This window comes from Stegostoma tigrinum, chromosome 26 (genome assembly GCF_030684315.1).
Source record: "Stegostoma tigrinum isolate sSteTig4 chromosome 26, sSteTig4.hap1, whole genome shotgun sequence".
In the NCBI taxonomy this organism is placed as follows: Eukaryota; Metazoa; Chordata; class Chondrichthyes; order Orectolobiformes; family Stegostomatidae; genus Stegostoma; species Stegostoma tigrinum.
In genome coordinates this window covers 1,730,687-1,757,283 of record NC_081379.1, presented here as the reverse complement: position 1 = coordinate 1,757,283, position 26,597 = coordinate 1,730,687, and the positions used below count along the sequence as shown (strand labels likewise).

The 26,597-nt window shown below is 47.4% G+C and overlaps 1 protein-coding gene across 3 annotated transcripts in view; it reads right to left on the bottom strand.

Annotated features, from left to right (window-relative positions):
• Positions 1 to 26,597, bottom strand: part of adgrd1 (adhesion G protein-coupled receptor D1) — a 259,133-nt gene that overhangs the window by 15,604 nt on the left and 216,932 nt on the right. For all 3 annotated transcript variants that reach the window (XM_059654884.1, XM_059654885.1, XM_059654886.1), the window contains one exon: positions 753 to 879. In XM_059654884.1, coding sequence (XP_059510867.1) covers positions 753 to 879 — 127 coding nt within the window. The remainder of the gene's footprint in view (positions 1 to 752; positions 880 to 26,597) is intronic.

Here is a 26,597-nt window from a genome sequence, read left to right as displayed (position 1 = left end):
GATTCCCTCAAGCTCTCTGTGACACCTTGCTCCCTTGTGCTACAAGGCATGAACTCTCTGCCATCAGACAGCCTGCAGTCTCAGTGATGACTGCTGTGGCTATCTCCCCACATTGTCTGATCCATCTCCATTCCTGCCCCTAACTGGATGGGAAACTCATCTCCAAACCGATGGACAGTTCTCACTCAGGACCTGCCCCCCGTCTCCCACCCTGAGGTGAATTTCAAACATGGAAATAGGTCAGCCAGGATCAAACTGAAGGGCAGAACAGGCTCAGAGGTCTGATTGCTCTCCTACTATTTTTTCCAGTATTCATGGGATGTGGGCATTTATTGCCTATCCCTAATTGCCCAGAGGGCAGTTAAGAGTGAACCACATTGCTGTTGGTCTGGAGTCACATGTAGGCCAGACCAGGTAAGGATGGCAGTTTCCTTCCCTAAACGGCCAGATGGATCTTTACAACATCTAACAGTGGCTACAAGGTCACCATGAGGCTGCCCTCTTTTTCCTCTCTTATTTCTGAAATCAGATATCACCTTCTGTCCCCAGCACATTGGTTTCTGAATTGCTGGTAGAGTGACATTACCCTCTGGAAGCCCCAGTGCAAACTCTCAATCAGAGGAGTAGGGACAAAGACATTGAATTCCTGCAGGACCATCAGTGCATCAAACAATCCTTCACTCAGAATCGCTTGTTCAATCTGACTGCCGTCACGGTGCAGTTTCAGTTAGCATAACCCAGGCTGCAGTTACCTGGAAAGAGTTGAATAATGCGAAGATGTATTGGAAGACGATGGCGTAGTTATTGACAGTCAGTACTCCACATGCCCAAGATATCCCCAAGATTGGGAGCAACACTGCTACTGCTTTGGCTGTCAACCTGAAAAGGAAAGCAAAGAAGTGAACACAACTCACTTACCAGAGTTCACCCTTCCTGGGGGACTGCTGTGTTAACATCTAGTCTCATCTGGAGGAATGCCTGAGGCCAAAAGGAACTTGGGTACAAGCGACAGTCATGGGCTGTCCGCAAGCTGGTGTAGTGGTTAATAACGCAGAACCTCAGGACAATGTCCCGGCGCCGTGATTGTGAATCTCACACTGGTAAATGGTGAAATATGAATTCATTTCAATGTTCGGCATAGAGAGCTGCCTGAGTGATGACCTGTTGTCAATTGTCAGGAAAAACCCATCTGGTTCACTAATGTCCTTTAGGGAAGGAAACTGCCATCCTTACCTGGCCTGACCTACATGTGACTCCAGACCCACAGCAATGTGGTTGACTCTCAACTACTCTCTGGGCAATTAGGGATGGACAATAATGCTAATCTAGTCAGTGACACCCAATTGCCATAAACGAAGAAAGGGACATTTGGGTAAGCCCCTGACTGGGTGAGTGTATGTGTGGGCAGTGAGCAATCAGCGTTGCTGAAGATAATGTGATGTGAACTGAAAACAAAACCCTCACTGGAGAAGAAACAAAAATTGGAAAAGACGAGAAAATATTTGTAGATATGGAAATGTTTGCAGGGCCAGATTTGGATCACGGGCAGAATTTCTCCCTGACATGCAGCAGGAGGGGGAGAAGAGGGATTTGACAATGAGAGACTTGTGCGTGGATGTAAACATAAGGGTTTTGAATACAGCAGCAGACAGGCATTTAGCAATGGGGTATGTGCAAGGCAGTGTGCAGTAACCGGCAAAATGGTTCATAAAATGTTGGAAGATCAGCCAAACGGTAAATTAGCGTCTGCACCAGCCTGAGGCACACATGCAGAGAATTCACAGCATGAGATGGGAGGATATACTCCGTACCAGTTACTGGAAATCCTTAACTTCCTTCGGTATTAAATGATCAGCTCCCAGCTTGAGAAGGGGTTACTAATATTTTGACTTTTTCAGAGGATCTTAATGCATTGTATCCAGGCAGAGGGGCTTTTATGAAAGAGTACATCTCTGAAAGGATTGAACAAGGCATGATGGAAGGCCAATGGAAATCAGCCTTAATCACAGAGGCATGGTTTATTTTATAAAGAAGAGATTTAAAGAATAGAGATGCTCCTGATAGGTTACTGGAAAATAATGAAAATAATTGTGTAGCAATGTCTCTATTACACTCGGTATCATTGTTGGGAATGAATTAGGTTCTGTAACTCCTTTAGATTCTGCACATAAATCCAACAGAACCTGCAGGTTCCTCTCCAAACCACTCACCATCCTGAGGTGGGTACCCACATAGACCCAAACTATGCCTGCCTCTTTGTAGGTTACGTGGAACAGTCTCTCTTCCGCACCTACACTGGCCCCAAACCCCACCTCTTCCTCCGTTACATTGATGACTGTATCGGCGCCGCCTCATGCTCCCATGAGGAGCTTGAACCGTTCATCAACTTTACTAACACCTTCCACCCCAACCTCTAGTTCACCTGGGCCATCTCCAATACCTCTCTCTCCTTCTTGGACCTCTCTGCGTCTATCTCTGGTAACTACCTGGAAACCAATACCCATTTCAAGCCCACCGACTCGCACAGCTACCTAGAATACACCACCTCCCACCCACCTTCCTGCAAGAATGCCATCCCCTATTCCCAATTCCTCCGCCTCCGCCGCATCTGCTCCCAGAATGAGGCATTCCACTCCCGTACATTTCAGATGACCTCGTTTTTCAAGGTCCGCAACTACCCCCACTCAGTGGTCGAGAACGCCCTCGACCGTGTCTCTCGCATTTCCTGCAACTTATCCCTCACACCCCCTCCCCGCAAATAACAACCAAAACAGAATGCCCCTCGTCCTCACATACCACTCCACCAACCTCCAGATCCAATGCATCAGCCTCCAACACTTCCGCCATCTACAATCCGACCCCACCACCAAAAGACATTTTTCCCTCCCCATCCTTATCTGCTTTCTCCGTGACTCCCTTGTCTGCTCCACACTCCCCTCCACCCGGCACTTTTCTCTGCAACCGCAGGAAGTGCTACACTTGCCCCCACACCTCCTCCCTCACCCCCATCCCAGGCCCCAAGAAGACTTTTCATATTAAGCAGATGTTCACCTGCACATTTGCTAATGTAGTATACTGCATCCGCTGTATCTGTTGTGGCTTCCTGTGCATTGGGGAAAGCAAGCAGAGGCTTGGAGACCGCTTTGTGGAACACCTACGCTCGGTTTGCAACAAACGACAACATCTTCCAGTCGCGAACCACTTCAACTGTCCCTCCCACTCCCTGGACGACATGTCCATCCTGGACCTCCTCCAGTGCCACAATAATACCACATGGAAACTAGAGGAACAGCATCTCATATTCTGCCTTGGAACCCTACAATCCAATGTTCTCAATGTGGGCTTTACAAACTTCAAAGCCTCCCAACCCCCAAACTCATCCCAAGACGAGCCTCACCTGTCATCCCCACCTGTTGACCTGTCCGTCTTCCCTCCCACCTATCCACTCCTCCCACTTCACTGACCAACCCCCATCCCAACTCCCTACCTACACTCACCTTTACTAGCTTCATGCCCATCTCCTTGACCTGTCCATCTTCCTTCCACCTATCTGCTCCACTATCCACCTTCTATCACTGCCCCACCCCCCCATTTATTTCAGAGGCCCCTTCCCCCTCCCCCATTTCTGAAGAAGGGTCTAGGCCTGAAACGTCAGCCTTCCTGCTCCTCCGATGCTGCTTGGCCTGCTGTGTTCATTCAGCTCTACACCTTGTTATCTCAGACTCCTGCATCGGCAGTTCCTACTATCTCTGAGTGAGTTGGGAATATATTGCCTTTCCGTCATTGTCACTGCGTCAAAATCCTGGAATTCTTTCCCTAAGGCAATTGATTTGATTTGATTTATTGTAGCCATGTGTACGTAAACACAGTGAATAGCTTCATTTGTGAGCAGTAGGCAGGTTATAGCAAACAAGGACATGCAGATCACAGAGTGCTTAGACAGAATGAGGCATGCGGGTTACACTGCACAGGAAGTGCTCAAAGCAAAATCAACATTATCAAGATGAAGATTATTTGAAGTTACAGAGTTTATGCATCAGTCCAATAACAGCTGGGAAGAAGCTGTTCCTGAACCTGCTGGCACATGTTTTCAAGCTTCTGTATCTGCTGCCTGATGGAAGAGCTTGTAAAAGATCATTACCGGGGTGGGAGGGGTCTCTGATGATGTCGGCCGCCTTCTCTCAGCAGTGAGCTGTGTACATGGAGTCTATGGATGGAAGGTTGGTTTCTGTGATAATCTGGGCTGTGCATCCCACATCCAGACCCTCCCTCTCAACTGACACAACCATTCCACCTTCCTTCTCACCTATCCGCCCCACCCTTAATATTGACCAATGTCTACAACCCCCTTCCTGCATCTAACTATCACTATCTCACCGACCTTCCCCCAGCCCCACGCCCTTCCCTCTATATTACTAAGCTCCCTGAACCCCTTCCCAGTCCTAATGAAGGGTCCCGACCTGAAACGTCAACTTTCCCATTTCCTCTGATGCTGTCTGACCTGCTGTGCTCCTCCAGCTCCACATTTTATCTCTATTCCAGCTATTTGGCAGATCCATTGACCGGTGGCAATAAGTGGGACACAGAGGTTAGGGCCTGAATGGGGAGCTATACACCACATCCCCACGATCAACATCTTGCACTGACTGGCTTTCCTGATAAAATCATAGAATCCATACAGTGTGAAAGCAGGCCAATCAGCCCACGGAGTCCATGCTGACTCTCCAAAGAGCATCCCACCCTGACCCACCCCCTTCCCTGTAACACTGCATTTCCCACAGCTAACCCTCCAAGCCTGCACATCCCTGGGCTGTGGGAGAAAACTGGAGGAAAGCCCACAGAGACACAGGGAGGACATGCAAAAATCCACACAGACAGTCACGCGAGGCTGGAATCAAACACGGGTTCCTGGCACAGTGAGGCTGCAGAACTAACCACTGTGCCACCCAGCAATGAACAATTTGATTCTCAAATGTCTCAAGCTTACAATCTGGACTGATTATTCAGAAGGACATGATGGTAAAGTCAGAATGCCATCAGAAGCTGTGCCCAGGGGTCAACAGATACCATGGGGCACTTTGTTTTGCTCAAGGGCCTGTATAAATGCATGTGTAGCATTGGATTTAAAAGTGATATCTTCAAACCAGACCACTTGGGATTAATCGTTAAGGATTGATCACTCACAGCAGTGAGAAATTGAGCAAAGGTGGAAAAGCACATGAGAAAACAGGGTCTGCTTTGACTGGGAGGTAATGACATGACTGTGAACTGCCCTGCTGCACAGTTGCATGGACTGTTTGGATCTGTTTGTTAGCCTGTTTTGAAGATTGCAAGCGTACTGCAGCTGTTATGAAATGGAGATTCAGCAATTTTAGATTTAGAATAGGACTAATATCAGGGACTTGGCCACACACATCAGAGTTTTCACCATTGGGCTGGGGTTTGAGAGACCAGTACAATGGAATCCAAGAGAGTTCCCAGTATCACTGTGAGGAGAAGGCAGTGTGAGACTCACATGCTGATATACATGTGTACATCATCTAGCTTACCCTCATAGATTCATTCATTAGTTTGCACGTTTCTACTAAATATTAACTAGATTAAACAACAAATTTGCTTCATATTAATGTACACGTGTTTTCTTGTGGATGTTTTGATCAGGTCTTAAAGAACCTGTTTGGCATTTTGAGCATGTTGTTGTTGATCCTGTCTGGCTACAAGGTTAGACACCATAGTCCACAAGACTACTCTCTCATTTGAGAGACAGAGACTACTGATCATGGGTGAGCCTGAGGGTCACCACACCTCAGGCGAGGGGAAAAGGTAACCTCAGCCCACCTGGGAGTTAAACCCAAACTGTCAGCATCACCCTGTGCCAGAAACAAGTTGTTCAACCAACTGAGCTAACCAGCCCATTTGGGTGGCTCTAAGGAGGACTGAGGGAAAACCAAAGGATTCAATTGACCTTTGACAACAAGGAAGGAGATTCTGGACAAAGCTCCCACTCGTGATTGCAGGCTGCTAGAGCCTGCTGGGAGCTTCAGGCATGGAGAAGTTATCCAATGGATCATAGAGACAATTCACTGTCTATGTGCTGGGGATTCACACTGACCCTTGTTTCAGTCTCCCGCCTCTGAAATCCTTTAAATTTTAGTGTTTAGAATTTTAGTTTTTCCATCATTTTGTAAAGACTGTCACAACACCTTTAATTTTTCATTGTGCCATCTTTCTTTCTCTTCACGCTCCTTCCCTCGATTTGGCATTCTATCCCAGGAGACCTGCCTTATCTCAAACCTGTCTTCCTCTCCCCAATTTCCTGCTCGACAGCCCCATTGTCAGCTGTGCATTCCCTCAGGCAGCCTGACCGAACTGCAGCTTGCACTTTTTGCAACAACAGCCTGCCTCCTGCCAAAATTCATCACTTTAAACTTGTTCCCACTCCAGAAATTCTGTCATCCTGGAAATGACCATCTCACTAAAATGGCCAGACCCATGTGCTCCAATTGATTCATTCACTTCACACAATTTCTGACAAATAAACAAGACAAATACCATGTGCTGTTGGCCAGGACCACATTCACCCTGTGAATATGCGACACAGTGCCCCAGTTAAGATACTCCTATCAGCGTGCAGCATAGTGCTCTGTATACAGCACAGCGCCCCAGTTAGTATGCAGCACTGTGCAACGCAGTGACCCTGTATACAGCACAGTGCTCCTATTAGTGTGCAGCACAGTGCTCCTATTAGTATACAGCACAGTGCTCCTATTAGTATACAGCACAGTGCTCCTATTGGTGTGCAGCACAGTGACCCTGTATACAGCACAGCGCCCCAATTAGTATATAGCACTGTGCTCCTAACACTGTGCAGCACAGTGTTCCTATTAATATACAGCACAGTGGCCCTGCATACAGCACAGTGACCCTGTATACAGCACAGTGCCCTGCATACAGCACAGTACTCCTATTAGTATACAGCACGGTGACCCTATTAATATACAGCACAGTGACCCTGTATAAAGCACAGTACTCCTATTAATATACAGCACAGTGCCCCTATTAATATACAGCACAGTGCCCTGCATACAGCACAGTACTTCTATTAGTATACAGCATAGTGCTCCTATTAGTGTGCAGCACAGTGCCCCTATTAATATACAGCACAGTGCCCTGTTATACAATGTGTAGTCAGAGTGAATAATGTGCAGTCCGAGAGCAAACATTCAGTGCCAGTGCTCCCCGTTCACAACCAGTCATAACTTCCCCAGTAATGGGGCAGCCTGTGCTCAGTATGTAGAGATATCTGAACATGACAGTTTACAACAGACAAGCAGCAAGGAATTTCACAACATCTCAGTACCAGGCACTGATAATCACAAATAATAGAGAATCTAGCCCTTAAGCCTGATATTCAATGGTATTACAGTCACTGTATCCCCCACCATCAATATCCTGATGCTAACATCCACTAGAGGCTGAACTGCACTAGGCACATAAACACAGCGGCTACAAGAGTGGGTCGGAGGCTGCAAATCCTGCAGCAAGTAATTCACCTCCTGAGTCCCCAAAGCCTGACCGCCATTGATAAAGCACAAGTCCTGAGCGTGCGGGAACACTCCCCACTTGCCTGGAGGGTTGCCATTAAATGGATGAACAGTGGGTGCAACCAAAACTTCATGTTGTCACATCAAACAGACTGTAGTGGTTCAAAAAGCAGCTCAGCACCACCTTGTCAAGGGGCAGTTAGGGTCAGGCATTTAGTACTGGGCATAGCCAGTAATGCTCAAATCCCATGAATTAATAATAAAAAGAAAACGTTTCATTTTCTTTGCTTCGAATTCAATCTTCCAAGTTCATTGAATTTTAATTACAATTTTCATCCACTTTCCCTCAGCAAGAGCAAGGTTACAGCAGAGACAAGTGTCACAGCCAATCAAAAGGCAGATCAGGACCCTGTACAGAACGGTACAGTATTTTAATTAAAAAGAAAAGAAAGACACAAATCAGGCTGACTTCATGCCCAACAGGCTTCTCAGGCACGTTCTGCCGACAACTGGGCGATAAGATTGATGAGTGTGAAATGAACACACAGTCATGAGATGGGAGTGAGCTGAGATGTGTGCACATTCTCACTCGGCCAGGGGAGAGGACTGCGTTCATCTGATTCCATGAATTAGAGTGAGTACAGTGTAAACCTGCGACACATTGCATGTCACACTGAGTAGATAATATTGGGCAGTCACGCTTCTATTTATGGAGTCAGGGTGTGTTAATGGAATGACTAGCAGGCTTCTATGGAGGTGCTAATTGGCTGTGACATTGGGAGAAATTGCAGGATTTTGCAATCTGATTGCCAGGTGTGACTGAATTGGTGACAGAGAGACGGTGAGAGAAAACTGAAATCCCGTCATCCTTTTCACTACCTCCAGGCATCTCAAAAGGCTTCACAGCCAAGCCAGCATTTTCCCAGCATAGACGGTGCTGTAATACAGAGAAAGCAGGCAGCAAGTGTGTACTCAGTGAGCCTTCACATATACTAATCACCACAAAGTGTAACTTGTTGCTGTTTATTTGAGGAACAAATATTGGACAAGCCATCAAAGTGCAGCACCTACCCAGCACTGACCCTCCGACAGTGCGGTGCTCCCTCAGCACTGACCCTCTGACAGTGCCCGCTCCCTCAGCACTGACCCTCTGACAGTGCCCGCTCCCTCAGCACTGACCCTCCGACAGTGCGGTGCTCCCTCAGCACTGACCCTCTGACAGTGCGGTGCTCCCTCAGCACTGACCCTCCGACAGTGCCCGCTCCCTCAGCACTGACCCTCCGACAGTGCGGCGCTCCCTCAGCACTGACCCTCTGACAGTGCGGCGCTCCCTCAGCACTGACCCTCCGACAGTGCGGCGCTCCCTCAGCACTGACTCACTGACAGTGCGGCACTCCCTCAGCACTGACCCTCCGACAGTGCGGCGCTCCCTCAGCACTGACCCTCCGACAGTGCCCCGCTCCCTCAGCACTGACCCTCCGACAGTGAGGCACTCCCTCAGCACTGACCCTCTGAAAGTGTGGCACTCCCTCAGCACTGACCCTCCGACAGTGCGGTGCTCCCTCAGCACTGACCCTCCGACAGTGCCCCGCTCCCTCAGCACTGACCCTCCGACAGTGCGGCGCTCCCTCAGCACTGACTCACTGACAGTGCGGCACTCCCTCAGCACTGACCCTCCGACAGTGCGGCGCTCCCTCAGCACTGATCCTTCGACAGTGCGGCGCTCCCTCAGCACTGACCCTCCGACAGTGTGGCGCTCCCTCAGCACTGACCCTCCGACAGTGCGGCACTCCCTCAGCACTGACCCTCTGAAAGTGTGGCACTCCCTCAGCACTGACCCTCCGACAGTGCGGTGCTCCCTCAGCACTGACCCTCCGACAGTGCGGCGCTCCCTCAGCACTGACCCTCCGACTGTGCGGTGCTCCCTCAGCACTGACCCTCCGACAGTGCCTGCTCCCTCAGCACTGACCCTCGACAGTGCCTGCTCCCTCAGCACTGACCCTCCGACTGTGCGGTACTCCCTCAGCACTGACCCTCCGACAGTGTGGCGCTCCCTCAGCACTGACCCTCCGACAGTGTGGCTCTCCCTCAGCACTGACCCTCCGACAGTGCGGCACTCCCTCAGCACTGACCCTCCGACAGTGCAGCGCTCCCTCAACTTGGGCCTGTTACTAGGAGTTGAAGAGAATATGAGGTTATCTTATTGAGCTCAGAAATTGAAGCGATGACAGAATGTCTCCTCTGCAGGTGAGACAGATCTCAGGGACCTGGTATCAGAAGGAGGTCTCCCTTTTGTGGCAAAGGTGAGGAGAAAGGTTTTCCTCTGAGGGCTGTTTGCGTGTGAAATGCTCTTCCTCGGAATGAGGTGGAGTCTGTGTCTTTTAAATTTATTCAAGTCTGTGTTAGATTGCTAATGGACGTGCAGGTCAGAGGTTATGGGGTCAGGTGGAAAAATGGAACTGACAGCATGGTCTGATTGGCTGTGATTTTATTGACTGACAGAGATGGAAGGGCAGTATGGTCTAATCATGTTCCTCTATTCCCATATGTTTAACTAGAAACGTCAGCTGAGAATTTGTGCTCAGGTCTCTGGGTCTCTGGCTTTATAGAAACATAGAATTTTGGTGCAGATGTAGGCCATTTGGCCCTTCAAGCCTGCACCAATGTGATCCTGGCTGACCATACAATCTCAGTATCCCATTCCCACCCTGTCCCAAAACCCCTTGGCCCCTCTAGCCACAAAGGCCACGTCCAGCTCCCCCTCGAATATATCACATGAACTGGCCTCAACACCTTCCTGTGGTGGAGCATTCCACAGGCTCACAACTCTTTGAGTGAAGAAATTCTTCCTCATCTCATTCCTGAATGACCTACCCCCTATTCTTAGACTGTGAGCCCTGGTTGTGGACTTCCCCAACATCGGGAACATTCTTCCTGCATCTAGTCGGTCCAGTCCCATCAGGATTTTATATTTTTCTCTGCAATCCTCCTCATTCTTCTAAATCCCAGCGCGTACATGCCCAGTCGATCCAGTCTTGCCTCGGATGTCAGTGCTGCCATCCCGAGGAATTAGTCCGGTAAAAACTTGATACCCAAACTGTCTCGCTTTGAAGGCCAGCATGCCATTAGCTTTCCTCACTGCCCACTACAGCTGCATGCCAACTTTCAGTGACTGTTCCACCATGACACCCTGGTCTCACTGCACCTCACCTTCTCCTAAACTGCCACCATTCAGATAATAACTTGCCTTCCTGTTTTTGTGACCAAAATGGGTAGCCTCACACTTATCCACGTTATGCTCCATTTATCATGTATGAGCCCACTCAGCCAGTCTGTCCAAGTCACCCTGCAGCCTCTTAGCATCCTCCTCACAGCACACACTGCACCCTAGGTTAGTACCAACTGTAAATTTGGAAATATTGCATTTAATTCCTTTGTAAAAATCATTAATGTATATTGTGAACAGCTGGGGGTCCCAGCACTGAACCCTGTGGTACCCCACTCGTCACTACCTGCCCCTCTGAAAACCATTTATTCCAACTCTCTGCTTCCTGTCTGCCAACCAGTTCTCTATCCCTGTCAATACACTATCTCAGTTACCATGAGCTTTAGTTTTCCTTGCCAAACACTTGCGTGGAACCTTGTAAAAAGCCTTCTGAAAGTCCATTTACTGATTCACCCTTGACCACTCTACTGGTCACATCCTCAAAAAAATTCTACAAGATTCGTCAAGCATGACTCCCCTTCAGTGAATCCATGCTGGCCAGGACTGATTCTGTCACTGCTTTCCAAATGCTCACTTATTACATCCTTAATAATTGATTCCAGCATTTTCCCCACCACTAATGTCAGGCTAACTAGCCGATAATTCCCCATTTTCTCCCTCCCTCCTTTTTTAAAGAGTGGAGTTACATTAGCTACCCTCCAGTCCAATGGAACACTTCCAATGTCTACAGAATGCTGGAAAAATGAACACCAATGCATCCACTATCTCTAGGGTAACTTCCTTACGTACTCTGGGATGCAAAGCATCAGGCCCTGGGGATTTATCGGGTTTTAATCTGATTTCCAAAAAACCAGTTCCTGACTAATAAGGATTTCCTTCAGTTTCTCCTTCATGCTTAACCCTCTGTCCCCTAGCATTTCCAGAAGGTTATCTGTGTCCTACTTAGTGAAGACAGATTCAAAGCATTTGTTCATCTGGTCTGCCATCTCTTCATTGCCCATTATGATTCTTATTGTAAGGGACCTACATTTGTCTTCACCAGTGTTTTTCTCTTCACATATCCATAGAAGCTTTTGCAGTCATTTTTTATGTTTTCTGCAAGCTTACTCTCATATTCTATTTTCCCCTTCTGCATCAAACCCTTTGTCATCCTCTGCTGAATTTTAGTTTTCTCCCAGTCCTCATGTTTGCTGCTTTTTTTTTCTGGCCAATTTATGTGCCTCTTCTTTGGCTTTATCACTGTTCCTGATTTCCCTTGTCAGCCATAGTTGAGCCACTTTCCCTGTTTTACTCTTATGTCAGACAGGGATGTATAATTGTTGAAACTCATCCATGTATTCTTTAAATGCCTGCCATCGCCTATCCACTGTCAACCCCTTAAGATCCTGGGTCAGTTTATCCTGGTTGATGTATGCCTCATACCATCAAAATTAGCTTTCGTTAAGTTCAGGGTCCTAGTTTCAGATTTAATTGTGCACCTCTCCATCTTAACGAAGAATTCTACCATATTATGGTCACTCTTCCCCAAAGGATCTCATATCACAATGTTGCTAATGAATCCTCTCTCATTACACAACACCCAGCTTAGGACAGCTTGCTCTCTTGCTGGTTCCACAACATGTTGGTTGAGGAAACAATCCCTCATATATATCTGGAAATCCTCCTCCATCACGTTACTGCCAGTTTGGTTAGTCCAATCAAAATGCAGATTGAAGTCACCCATAATAACTGCTGTACCTTTACTACATGCATCTCTAATTTCCTATCTGATGCCATCCCCAATCGCACAAGTATCGTTTAGTGGTCTGTACACAACTCCCACGAGTGATTTTTCCCCTTTGGTGTTCCACAGCTCTACCAGTACAGATTCCACATCTTCCAGGCTAATGTCCTTCCTTACTATCATGTTAATCTCCTCCTTAACCAACAACACTACCCCATCTCCCTTTCCTTTACATTTACCTTTCCTGAAGAGTGAGTAACCCTGGATGGTGAGTTCCCATCCTTGGTCACCCTGGAGCCAGGTCTCTACGATCCCAATAACATCATATCCAATAATAACTGTTTGTGCAGTTAATTCACCCACCTTATTACAAATGCTCCTCATATTGAGACACAGAGCCTTCAGGCTCACTTTTTTGACATTTATTACCTTTTTAGAATCACTGCAAAATGTGGCATTTTATGATTTTTGTCTTTGGTTTCTCTGCCTTGTACTTTCACTCTTCCCCTTATAATGCCTTTTGCTCCCGCTACTCTACATCCCTTCGACTTCCTGCATTGGATCCCATCCCTGAGCCATATTAGTTTAAACCCTCCCCAGTAGCACTTTACCTCACGGCATTTTGACTGTGATGAGAGGCAGTGCCCACAAGACCATGCGACTGTGCGACAGTGCCATGGGGATCATGGGGCACTGACTGAGTGCAATATGTCAAACCAGACCATTATTCTGGGGTAATCTGAGCTGCCACGTGGGGGAGATTCTGAATCCTGCATTGCATCTTTGGGTCCTTGTGAAATTTCAGCACATTTCTGCTGATGGGGAGCATGGGATCTGAGAAGGCCACGAGAGGTCAACTGGTTGAATTCCTGGGACTTTGTCTCAACACTGCTGCCAGGATTCGAGATCAATAGTGACAAGACCGCAAAAAGTTCCTCCTTGTTGTACTATACAAATGCATCCACTCACTGCAGCTTGCATCTCCACATTCATCGTCCATTCACAGTGAAGAAAACGCTATGGCAACGGCTTGAAGTTTCCACACTCTGAAGAAGATTTAACGGATATGATTTGATGTCACCGTCTCCTTTTTTAAAGCAGCAGCCCCTGAAGAACACTCCTTTCTTTTTTTAATCAATAACCAACATACCTCTGTGAGGAAATGTGAACCTGAAGATTTCCCTCCATAAGGGATTCCTTGGTCTTATTGGACCATCATTCATGTACATCAGGGGCACCTTCTCTAACTTCTGCAAATGTCTCACCTCTCCAGTTTGGTACAGCAGCTGCTCTGCCCAGGACCGTAAGAAACTGCAGAAGGTGGTATGCACTGTCCAGACCGTCACAGAAGCCAACTTTCCATCCATGGACTCCATTTACATGGCTCGCTGCCGCAGATTGGCGGGCAACATCATCGCACCCCGGTAATGACCTCCAGCAGCCTCTTCCATCAGGCAGAAGATACAGAAGCTTAAACTCACGCACCAACAGATTCAAGAACAGCTTCTCCCTGCCATTATTAACTTCAAATAATGTTGATCTTGTTAATGTTGATCCTGCTTCGTGCACATCCTGCGCAGTGTAACCTGTGTGCCTCACTCTGTCTGAGCACCCCATGATCTGTGCACCCTTGTTTACTAATGATCTGCCTGTAGCGCTCACAACTATAAGAATTGAAATCAACGAATCACATTCACCTGAGGCACAGAAATGAAAAAGACCACAGAGGCGGTCACACTGAGGAAAACTGCTTTTCAAAGAGCTCAAATGGCATTTGGTGAAACTGAGCTGTCACTGTGCTTTTGGACTGGGTACATGAAGGAATAGTAGACAGATACATGACAACAAGACATCCAGGAGACTTTGCTTCATTATGTTTCTGAATGGAATATTCCTCACTAACACCCACATTTCCACGAGTTGTTACCTTTATACTTATCATTTGTACAAATCTTGCAAGAATGACCTAGTGCTGGAAAGGGGGACTTGTGCAGATTTAGTGCATTTTTGGTAGTACAGAATCAATGAGCCAAAAGGCCTCTTCTGTAGTGTAAGATTCAGTGATCTCCAGGTCCTACTAAGCAAGGCGTTCTGAGAACTGTGATGCTGAAAATCACTCAATAATAAGGTTCTCTTTAGCTACTTCATCACCATTCGACATTGTACCACCAGAAGCTTGAGACATCACTGTTTGCAGTAATCTCAGGATTGCCAGCTGGATTTGTGTTTATACATCAGTATCAACTACACCATTACCTGCGAACTGTTCAGCAATGATCCACAGTCCCCCCGTCTGACAGGAGAGCCAGTGGAGAAAATTGACTTTCTGATAGAGCAGGCACATTTTTGCAAAGAATCTGCACAGGCTCATTCAATCTACTGAGACAATCGATACATGAAAGGGGATTAAGCATCTGTAATTCGTGGAGAGACCATTCAAATTAGCAAAGATAGTTGGTAGGTGAGGGGACTGAATGCTTGTGGATGTGGTGCCGATCAAGAGGCTGCTTTGTCCTGGATGGTGTCGAGCTTCTTGAGTGTTGTTGGGGCTGCCCCCATCCAGGCAAGTGGGAAGTATTCCATCACACTCCTGGCTTGTGCCTGGGGAATGGTGGGACAGGATTTGGGGAGTCAGGAGGTGAGTTACTCTGCAGTATTCCCAGCCTCTGACCTACTGTTGTAGTCACTGTATTGATGTGGTGAGCCCAGTTGAGTTTCTGGTCAATGGTAACCCCCAGGACATTTGTAGTGGGAGAATTTTGTGAAGGCAATGCCATTAAACATCAAGGAGTGATGGCCAGACTCTCACTGGTTAGGGATGGCTTTGCCTGGCCCTTGTGTGGTGTGAATTACGTTGTCATTTGCAGATTTGGGGCCAGTTTTGAGCTGCAGCCAGTTTTCTTTTGTCTCCAATTGTTTAATCAGAGGGAGTTGGATTGTAGAGAATCAGCAAACGAGCCAGAATGTGATGGTGCTAGATATTTTTAACAGTGCATTGTTGTGATGTAGAATGTGCTGTCTAAAAGGGTGGTGGCAGCAGATTCCAAAGGAACTTTCCACATGGAACTAGAGATACAATAATGGAAAAGAACTACAGAGCTAGAGACAAGGGGACAATTTACCTGGTTGACTCAAAGCTCAAGTATAGGTGTGAGTGCTAATGGGAACTGCTGATGCTGGAGAATCCAAGATAATAAAATGTGAGGCTGGATGAACACAGCAGGCCAAGCAGCATCTCAGGAGCACAAAAGCTGATGTTTCGGGCCTAGACCCTTCATCAGAGAGCTCTGATGAAGGGTCTAGGCCCGAAACATCAGCTTTTGTGCTCCTCAGATGCTGCTGGGCCTGCTGTGTTCATCCAGCCTCACATTTTATTATCAAGTATAGGTGTGATGGGCTGAATAGCCTCATTCTGTTTTAGGATGCAAAAATAAGGGTTTCAAACTCATTTTGGAAATTGTAATCTATGTTTCTGTGTGCTAGGATGTACAATTAGATTTGCATGTGTTGCCAGTTAATCCCTCATTAACACAGTTGAGATGAAGTGGGACCAGAGATGAAGGTAATTGAATTGACAAATATTGTAATCCCCTTTTTAAACATTCAATCAGACTTCTTATACACCCATTGTCTAAATTCCCATCTCCTCACCCAAAATGAGAATTGCTTACATAAATACGTCTCACTGTAATTACACAGTAACCCTACTACTGGGAGAGCTGTGACAACAGACAGTTTAGCTTTGAAAGCTGACTCGGACAGAATGCGATGATTTTTAACGTATTCTTGGAATGTGGGTCTGGCTGGTAAGGTCTGCATTACCCAGATACAACAGAGCAGCTGGCTGGGCCCTTACAAAGGCCAGGTTACAAGCTGACAAATCCCCTAAAGGGGACGTTGCCTAAGGATAGCAGGTCCCCTGTGTGTAGCCGGCACTAAGGAACCAGCTGAGCTTGTATTTCAATGCGATAGCTTTACCATCCCTCGGATTACTCCCACTATTTCCTGAATTCTAATTCTCAGTCTGGCCGTGATGGGATTTGCATCACACCCTCTGGGTACTTGTCTATTAAACGATGATAAATAGATGTGGTTTTTGAAGATATCAAGCTGAACGCAGCACTTTAGCATCTGGCTTATGCGCAGAAATCCCAACTGAGAAATGTTAATTAAAATGAAGAGAACATTGGAATATTTCTGCCCATCTCCTTAAGGAACTGCAACACACTGGGGTATAGTTCTTCAAAATTGTTCAATCAAACATCTTGAGAATATGAGGCAGTGTAACACATATCCTTGTGAGCTATACAGAGCCCAAATACTTTCCACGTTCCCCATTCAGTGTCCATGTCAATGTACTTTTCAACAGCCACTAGAATTAGTTTGGCCTGAGAAATTTTGGATGATTTTGCTATCAGAGTAACAGAGATATACAGCACAGAAACAGATCCCTTCAGTCCAACTCGCCAGCACCACCCAGGTATCTTAAACTAATCTATTCCCATTTGCCAGCATTTGGCCCATATCCCTCTAAACCCTTCCTATTCGTGTACCCATCCGGGTGCCTTTTAAATGCTGTAATTGTACCAGCCTCCACCATTTCCTCTGGTCATTTCATGCACTCACCAACTTCTGTGTGAAAAATTTGCCCCTTAGGTCCCTTTTAAATCTTTTCCATCTCACCTTAAACCTATGCCCTCTATTTTTATTCCCTTGTCAAAGACCAAATAAAAATTTTATCACTCCCCCTCCTTCCCAGCTTCCACTTGGTTGAGATCACCAAACCTTCATTCATATAGCACCTTTAATGTAGTAAAACATCCCAGAGTGCTTCACAGGAGAGTAATCAGGCATAAGAAGGTACTGAGACAAATGCGAAGATATTAAAACAGGTGAACAAAGAATTGATCAACTAGATATGTCCAGCATTGAACTGTTCTGTCACATCAGGACCCCCAGCTGTAGAGAGGAAGGACATCACCCTCAGACTTGCAGAACTGCCAAAGAGGATGAAATATATTCAGCTGGAGAAACTCAGCAGGTTGGGCAGTATCTGCGGAGAGAAACACAGTGTTAATGTTGTGAGCCCAGCGACCCCTAGGAAAACTGATTGGAGGAGGAAAGAAAGAGAGAGGGGGGAGAGGTTTAGGGAGCCCCAGGTCACGGTCATGGGTATGTGTGCAGGCTGGCACTCCCAGTGCTGAACTGAAAGGGAGCTGCACTGTCAGAAGGGCCATCGCACAGAGCATGGGGCACAGGCAGCTGGATGTACAGCCACTGATGATCCAGTGATTAGAGTTGGAGTGTGGAGATCACAGGCATTGGCAAACTGGAGTAGTTTACAGGGATTAAGGTGAGTCCATGAACTGATGTGAACATGAGACAGAGAGTTTGAAACCGAACAAACCATGTCAGTAGAGGGGGCTGATGGGGAAAGTGTCTTTGCTGAAAGGCAGCCAGGTTATTGGAGGAGTTTATGGAGTGTGACTTGTCGAAGGGTGCTCAGCGGAATATTGGAAAGATCAGCCCTGAAGTTAACTATCCTTGAGTTGAGTAAAATGCTGAGACTGTGAAGAGTCATTGGCCAGGGAGAGTGATGTTGTCAGCAGATATTAGGTGAGGTTATTAGCAGGGACTGATGTTAGAGGCGGCAGGTTTGATTGTTAATGGCCCAATGTGCAGGACATCGAAGACAGAACGTCAGCTTCGCAGGGTAACGATACAGGCAGGGGAGGCTCAAAGACTGGTGATAGAAGCCAGCAGTATAATTAGTTAACTTCTTAGCAGCAAGCAGCTTTGTCATTTCCCAGCATTTAAGGGGGACAATGGTGTAGTCAAAACATCTGAAGAAGAGACTCTGGGCTCGAAATGTTAATTTGTCTCTCTCTCTCTTTCTTTCCACAGATGCTGCCAGACCTGCTGAGTTTCTCCAGCATTCTCTGTGCCAGTGGTACTGGCCAGTAAACCAGGATTCCAGGTTAATGCTCCAGGGACATGAGATCGAATCCCACCATGACAGGTGGGGAGATTTAAATTTTTTAAAAATCTGGAATTTAATAAAACAACTAGTCAAACAGTGATCACATAATGATAATGGGAACTGCAGATGCGGAGAATCCAAGATAATAAAGTGTGAAGCTGGATGAGCACAGCAGGCCAAGCAGCAACTCAGGGGCACAAAAGCTGACGTTTCGGGCCTAGACCCTTCATCAGAGAGGGGGATGGGGAGAGGGAACTGGAATAAATAGGGAGAGAGGGGGAGGCGGACCGAAGATGGAGAGTAAAGAAGATAGGTAGAGAGGAGAGTGTAGGTGGGGAGGTAGGGAGGGGATAGGTCAGTCCAGGGAAGACGGACAGGTCAAGGAGGTGGGATGAGGTTAGTAGGTAGATGGGGGTGCGGCTTGGGGTGGGAGGAAGGGATGGGTGAGAGGAAGAACAGGTTAGGGAAGCAGAGACAGGTTGGACTGGTTTTGGGATGCAGTGGGGTTAGATGCCGCTTGGCCAGCTGTGTTCATCCAGCTCCACAGTTTATTATCAATGATCACATAATCACTGCCGAGTGTCGAAAAACTCAGCTGGTTCATTAATGTCCTTTAGAGAGGGAAATCTGTCCTCCTTACCCAGTCAGGGTTATATGTGACTCCAGACCTAGTTGGCACTTAGTTGCCCTCTGAAATAGCTGAGCAAAGCCAGTCAGTTGAAGGGGCAGTTAGGGAAATGCAATAACTGGCAATACCCACCCCCCAGGAAAGAATTTTTAAAGGAATATCCCTAAGAGGGACCATCTGATCTGCTATTCCACAATTGTTCCTGTATTCCTCCCTGCACTGGACTCAGACCTTAACACATAGGAGCAGAATTAGGCCATTCAGCCCATCAGGTCAGCCCTACCATTTGATCATGACTGATATGTTTCTCAATCCTATCATCCTGCCACCACCCTATAATCCTTGATCCCCTTTCCATGCAAGAGCCTATCCATCTCTGGCTAAAATACACTCTGACTCGGCCCCCACAGCCCTTTGTGGCACTGAGTTCCACAGAATCATCACCCTCTGGCTGACGAAATTCCTCCTCATCTTAGCTCAAAAGGGTCATCCCTTCACTTTGAATCTATGTCCTCAGGTTCTTGTCTCTCCTGCGAGTGGAAATTCCTACTCGACGCCCATTCTAGCCAGGCCTCTCCATATTCTGTAAGCTTCAATCAGGTACTCCCCGCCCATCCTTCTAAATTCCATAGAGTACAGACCTAGAGTCCTCAACTGTTCCTCGTATGCTCAGCCCTTCATACCCAGGATCATTCTTGTAAAACCTGCTCTCGACACCTTCCAAGGCCAACACGTCCGTCCTTAGATATGGGGCCCAAAAACTGCTCTCAGCGTTCTAAATGCAATCAGACCAGATTCTCATATAGCCTCAGCAGTGTGTCTCTTGTATATGCTAGCCCTGTCTAAACAAATACTAACATCGCATTTCTCTTCCTAACTGACAAATGAATCTGCATGTTAACTTTAAGAGAATCCTGAACAAGGATTCCCAAGTCTGTTTGTACTTCAGATTTCTGAAGCCTTTCCCCATTTAGAGAATAGTCAATGCCTTTATTCCTCCTACCAAAGTGCATAACATCATACTTTCCCACATTGTATTCCATCTGCCATTTCTTTGCCCACTCTCCTGCCCTGTGCAAGCCTACCTGCAGCCTCCCCACTTCCTCAACATTACCTGTCCTTCTGCTTACCTTTGTATCAGCTGTAAACTTAGCAAAAATGCTCTCCGTTCTTTTGTCCAGATTATTAATACATAACGTGAATAGTTGTGCTCCCAACGCTGTCCTCTGCAGAACTCCACTGGTCACCAGCTCTCATCCTGACAAAGACCCCCTTATCCCCACTCTCTGACCTCTGTCAGTCAGCTAATTCTCTATCATAAGATAACAAAGTGTGGAGCTGGATGAACACAGCAGGCCAAGCAGCATCTCAGGAGCACAAAAGCTGACGTTTCGGGCCTAGACCCTTCATCAGAGAGCCTGTACCTTGCCCCTTCAATCTTATTTAGCAGCCTCCTATATGGCACCTTGTCAAAGGCCTTCTGGAAATCCAAACCAATCACGTCCCCAGCTTCTCCTCTGTCCGAAGAAGGGTCCTGACCCGAAACATCAACTTCCCTGACCCTGTGATGCTGCCTGGCCTGCTGCATTCCTCCAGCTCTACACTGTGTTGTCTCTGAATCCAGGCTCTCCTTTGTCTAACTTGCTCATTTACACCTCAAAGAATTCTAACAGACTTGTCAGGCATGACCTCCCCTTGATGAAGCTGTGCTGACTGAGCCCTATTTTACCGTGTACTTCCAAGTATTCTGCAATCTCATCCTCAATAATAGACTCTTAAATCTTACCAACGACCAAGGTCAGGCTAACCAGCCTGTACCTTCCTGTCTCCTGCCCCCCTCCCTCCTTAAATGGGGGGTGGGGGTTACATTAATGATTCAGAGATAGCAAGAGCTGCAGAAGCTGGAGTCAGAGTCAACACAGTGTGGAGCTGGGGGAACACAGCAGGCCAGGCAGCATCAGAGATATCACAGTGTGGAGCTGGAGGAACACAGCAGGCCAGGCAGCACCAGAGGGAACACAGTGTGGAGCTGGAGGAACACAGCAGGCCAGGCAGCACCAGAGGGAACACAGTGTGGAGCTGGAGGAACACAGCAGGCCAGGCAGCACCAGAGGGAACACAGTGCGGAGCTGGAGGAACACAGCAGGCCAGGTAGCATCAGAGGGAACACAGTGTGGAGCTGGAGGAACACAGCAGGCCAGGCAGCACCAGAGGGAACACAGTGTGGAGCTGGAGGAACACAACAGGCCAGGCAGCACCAGAGGGAACACAGTGTGGAGCTGGAGGAACACAGCAGGCCAGGCAGCACCAGAGGGAACACAGTGTGGAGCTGGAGGAACACAGCAGGCCAGGCAGCACCAGAGGGAACACAGTGCGGAGCTGGAGGAACACAGCAGGCCAGGTAGCATCAGAGGGAACACAGTGTGGAGCTGGAGGAACACAGCAGGCCAGGCAGCACCAGAGGGAACACAGTGTGGAGCTGGAGGAACACAGCAGGCCAGGCAGGATCAGAGGACTCTAGTGATTCCTGAAAGATCCCCACCAATGCCTCTACTATCTCCTCCACTATCTCTTTCAGAACTTTGGGGTGTAGCCAATCTGGTCTAGGTGATTTATCCACCTTCAGACCTTTCAGCTTCCTTAGTGATGGCCACTGCGCCCCCCCTCTGCACCTTCCCCCCACCCAACCCCCCCACAAAGATTCTCCTGAAGTTCTGGACTGCTGATATTGTCGTCCAATGTGAAGACTGATGTAAAGTACCCATTCAGTTCCTTTACCATTGTTTTTTTTCCCCATTACAACTTCTCCAGCCTCATTTTCCAGTGGTGAATGTCCATTCTTACCTCCATCTTACCTTTTAGATATTTATAAGAACTCTTACAATCTTAGTCATATTCATGGTCATAGAGTCATACAGTGTAGAAACAGACCCTTTGGTCCAACCAGTCTATAACCTCAAACTAAACTAGTCCCACCTGCCTACACTTGGCCCATACCCCTCCAAACCTTTCTGATTCACTTACTTATCCAAATGTCTTTTAAACTTTGTAACTGTACCCACGTCCATCACTTCCTCTGGAAGTTTATACCTCACACGGCATAAAAGATTTTCTCCTCTCCCCTCAAAAATATGCTCCCTGATCTCAAATTCCCCTGCCCTAGGGAAAGGAAAACACCTGGCATACACCTTATCCATGCCCCTCATATAAACCTCCAAAAGGTTACCCTTCAACCTCCTGAGGCAATAATGAAGCAAAGTCGTAATGCACTCTGAATGCCAAGTGTGAGAAATGAAGGGTAAGCAATCAGGCAGAATCAGATTTTAAAATGGTACCAACTAGAGAAAAAAGAATGACGCAATGATTTTGACTTGAAAATATTTAAATCTGATTGAAGGACAATGGTACAATAAGGATTTAATGTAGTGACAACAGGGACTGAAGATGCTGGAAGCCAGAGTGTACAGGCTGCTTGAGCAGCTTACAGGTGAGCAGCTCCGACAGTATCCAAGGAGCAGGAAAGTCAATACTTCAGCCGGAAACATTGACTTCCCCGCTCCTCGGATGCTGCCTGACCTGCTGTGCTTTTCCGGCCTCACACCTAAGGAGTTAATTCACCAGTGATGGTGATTTATTTATTTCCTCTTATTCATGCTCAATCACAATTGTGTTCGGGAAAATTAATCCCAATAGCATCTTGAGTGCAGAATCATTTAATAAATTCACTCTATATTTTCCATTGTGAAGAGTTCCATTCTACTAATTCAGCTCCAAAATTACAAGCTAGCTTACCCTCATTTTTCAAATTTGTCCTCCATTATTGCTTTTCTCAGTTATCCTCTACTTGTTTGTAAAGGCTCCCCAATCCTCTGGCTCCCCATTAATCCTCATCACACTGTATACTGTTTGTAGCATAGTTCCAGGATGAGGTATGCACTGAGACCTCCCAACCCAGGGCAAAGACTACGGCACCACACAAGCCCCAGTCAACTCTTTATTCTGCCTGTTGTAATCCAACTGAAAACAAATCCCTACGTCAAGTCTGACCCAAATCTCCTAAACCCACAGTCACCTGCAAACAGCATTTCAACACTTCATTGGTTTCAAGGGTGTCAATGCAACTGATCATTCCTCCCTGAATCAACCGGTTTTTCAGAATCCGAATGGAATTTCGGCAAAACCCGGATAATTGAGGAGGTAGGATTAATGGATTAGATGATGAACCAGCCTTCCAGATTGGTGCTATGTGAGAGATGTGAAACTCAGTGGGATTACAAATCTGCAAAATGTGATTGTGTACTCACACTGACTGAGGTTTGAGACCCACAGTACAGACTGCAGTAGGATCAGAAGCATGCTTACACTAACATGCTTACAGTCTTGTAACACCACACAGCACCATAGATATATAACATTACAGTATGGTTTCTGCATCAGATACGCAGGAGATTGCCAGAGTGATGGGCACATATGCAGGGGGGCGCTCCCACTGCAGTCCTGAGACAGTACTGCGCTGTTGGAGGTGCCACCAATTAAATAACAAACCAAGCTCCAGTCTACCCTTTGCAACAGCCACGTTTTCAAAACAGAGCTGATCTCCTCTGCATCGTCACACTACTCTGTGTGGGATCTTGCTGTGTGTATGGTAGTTTTAGTAAAATATTTCACTGGGTGCAATGCACAAGGAGGAGGTGACTGGTGCTACTGAGTCACGGTGTGGGAAAAGGTCCTTCAGCCCAACAAGTTCACACTAGCCCTAGGCACATCCCACCCAGACCCATTCTCCAAACCCACCCAACCTACACACCCCTGAACACTATGGGCAATTTAGCATGGCCAATCCACCTAGCCTGCACATCTCTGGACTGTGGGAGGAAACCGGAGCACCCGGAGGAAACCCACGCAGACACAGGGAAAATGTGCAGACTCTGCACAGACAGTCACCTGAGGGTGGAATTGAACCCGGGTCCCTGGCGCTGTGAGGCAGCAGCGCTAATCACTGAGCCACCGTGCCGCCCCCACACCAGAAATTGTTGCTGCTTCCAGCTTTTCTTGGAATGAGCATGAGAGAGATTCCAATTGGGGGTGGAGCGGGGCTCAGGGAGAGACCAAAGAAAAATCGATGACAGTGTCTGAAGCTGTGAATTTCCGGTGAGTTACTGCTGCTCCAGGACAGTGTCAGAATTCCCGGAAATCCAGCTCACTGGCAGGATTTCAGTCAGGGTGAAGGGGAAATGGGATTGGAAGTAATGCACTTCACTGGGTGCTGCTTTGGGAGCAGGGCAGTCAGGATTCATCCTGCAGAATAGTCAGGCTGCAAGCTGCATAAAAACCAACGAGCCTCAGAGTCCATAAATCCCCTTGGGAGAATGGGCCTCGGATTATTAACACTTCCAGCCCTGAAATGAACACGTCTGCAATAACCCAAATGCCTGCAGTTGGCATCTGTAACTTCATTGCAAATGCGTGTCCAGAAAAGGATGATCAGAATGACTGGGGAAACCATTTTCTTAGCATTGCAGATGGAAGTGCACTCTTCTCGTGATTCCTATTGCAGTTACTGTTTGTACTGACTGTAACAAGGTCAGCCAGGTGGACCTGATAGAATAGGAGTTCCCTGATTGGGGCTGTTAACCTGGTCCAATCAGGGAGCCCTGGCTGACAGATAGAAACAGGAGTATGAGAGGTTCTGTTCACTCTGAGAGCTGGCTCTGAAGAAGCTGGATCAGTGTCAAGGACTCTCCCTGTGTAAATAAAGGGGGGCTTGGTGACAGGACAGCAGCCTCTGTGGAGTTAGTTGACTAGCGATGCTATACCTGCTTATCTATGGCTGCAGTGGTTTTAAAGAGTGAGCTGTCATGGTGGTGTCTGTGCTAGAAGGCTCAGGTTCAAGTCCTACCTGCTCCAGAGATGTGTAATGGTTAATCAGCAAATATCTTAAAGAACGAGAGATAATGGGAACTGCAGATGCTGGAGAATCCGAGATAACACAGTGTGGGGCTGGATGAACACAGCAGGCCAAGCAGCATCTCAGGAGCACAAAAGCTGACGTTTCAGGCCTAGATCCTTCATCAGAGACCCTCTCTAATGAAGGGTCTAGGCCCGAAACGTCAGCTTTTGTGCTCCTGAGATGCTGCTGGGCCTGCTGTGTCCATCCAGCCCCACGCTGTGTTATCTTAAAGAATGAGTTGTTGTGCTGAATACCCAGGTCCAGCGAGTGGTAGCACTGACTGGAGCAACAGCTGCATTCTCTGTTCCCCCTCCTCGTGACCCTGACGCACTGCAGGAGAATTCAATCTTGTTGGGTGGCTTCCTGAGCCGAATCTCAAGGTCCGTTGGAATTGCGCCTAGTGACCAGGACTTTCAAAACCCAGCCCCAGGGCGCAGCCTGGTGAGTAATAGCTCTCTCTACCTGATCCTTCATGCTCTCCTCATGCTGCCCCGGAAGATGGTAACCACGGAGAATGGGTCATCACTCTCATGCTTTTGGAATGTGCCTTTGCAAACATCTGGAAAAATGCTTCTGCACTGTCAGTCTGTGCCCAACCCTGGCAGCCCCCATGAAACAGGACTAAATGCCGAATGCGCTTTTCCCTGGGGCATCTGCTGAGAGAAACATCAATTAATCCCTGAGGACCATTAGTTTGCTGAAAGAGGCCTGTGGTCTGCCTGATACCTACTGGTCTTTCAGAACCAGGCCTGACCTTAGCCAAAGTGCTGAGATTAGCACATTCTGAGGTCCAGGAACTACACACTGAGGGGGACACTGCAGCTCAAGGGAACTACCTCAGCCCAGGAAAGGTCACTGCCAAAGGCCATTTACAGCTACAGTGCCCTGAGGATCTGGGAATTGTGCAGCCCCTGACGGTGTTGGATGTATGTTATGGATACCGGGTGTACTGTAACTGTGATTGTGCTGAGGCACTTCCCGAGACAGACAATATGCCTCATGGGGACAATGAGAACTCTATCGCACTTTCAGCAATGTCTAGTTTGAACTGTTGCTAATCATTTTATGAATAAAGTAAATATTTATAGTGAAGTAAATAGGAGAAACTATTAGCCACTATTCTACAGGGATACATTAAAATGACAGGAAAGTTCTACCATCAGTATTCTGTGACTTCCAGGTGTATCAAAAGCTCAAGCGAGACGCAGCTCTTGCCTTTATATTATGTGTTTACCATGGGTTGTACATTTACATCTGTATCTCTCAGTCCTAATTGCACTTCCTAGCCCTGACTTGGTCAGAGATCCTGTGGCCAGATCACCCTGTATTGTCTGTTATGGAAGTGTTTGATTCCTTTGGCAATGCAGAGTCCAGTTCCTGCCTCGCAGTGACCTTGTGGCCTGTCCCTGTAGTTGTGAGCACTCTGTGCTATGTCACTCGGGAGTCTGAGCAAGAGACTCCTTTGATCCCAAGAGCTGTCTCTCCTGCTCTACTCAGTCTTGTACACAAACACATGGCCAGACAGAAAATCTCCCACTCCTGCTGA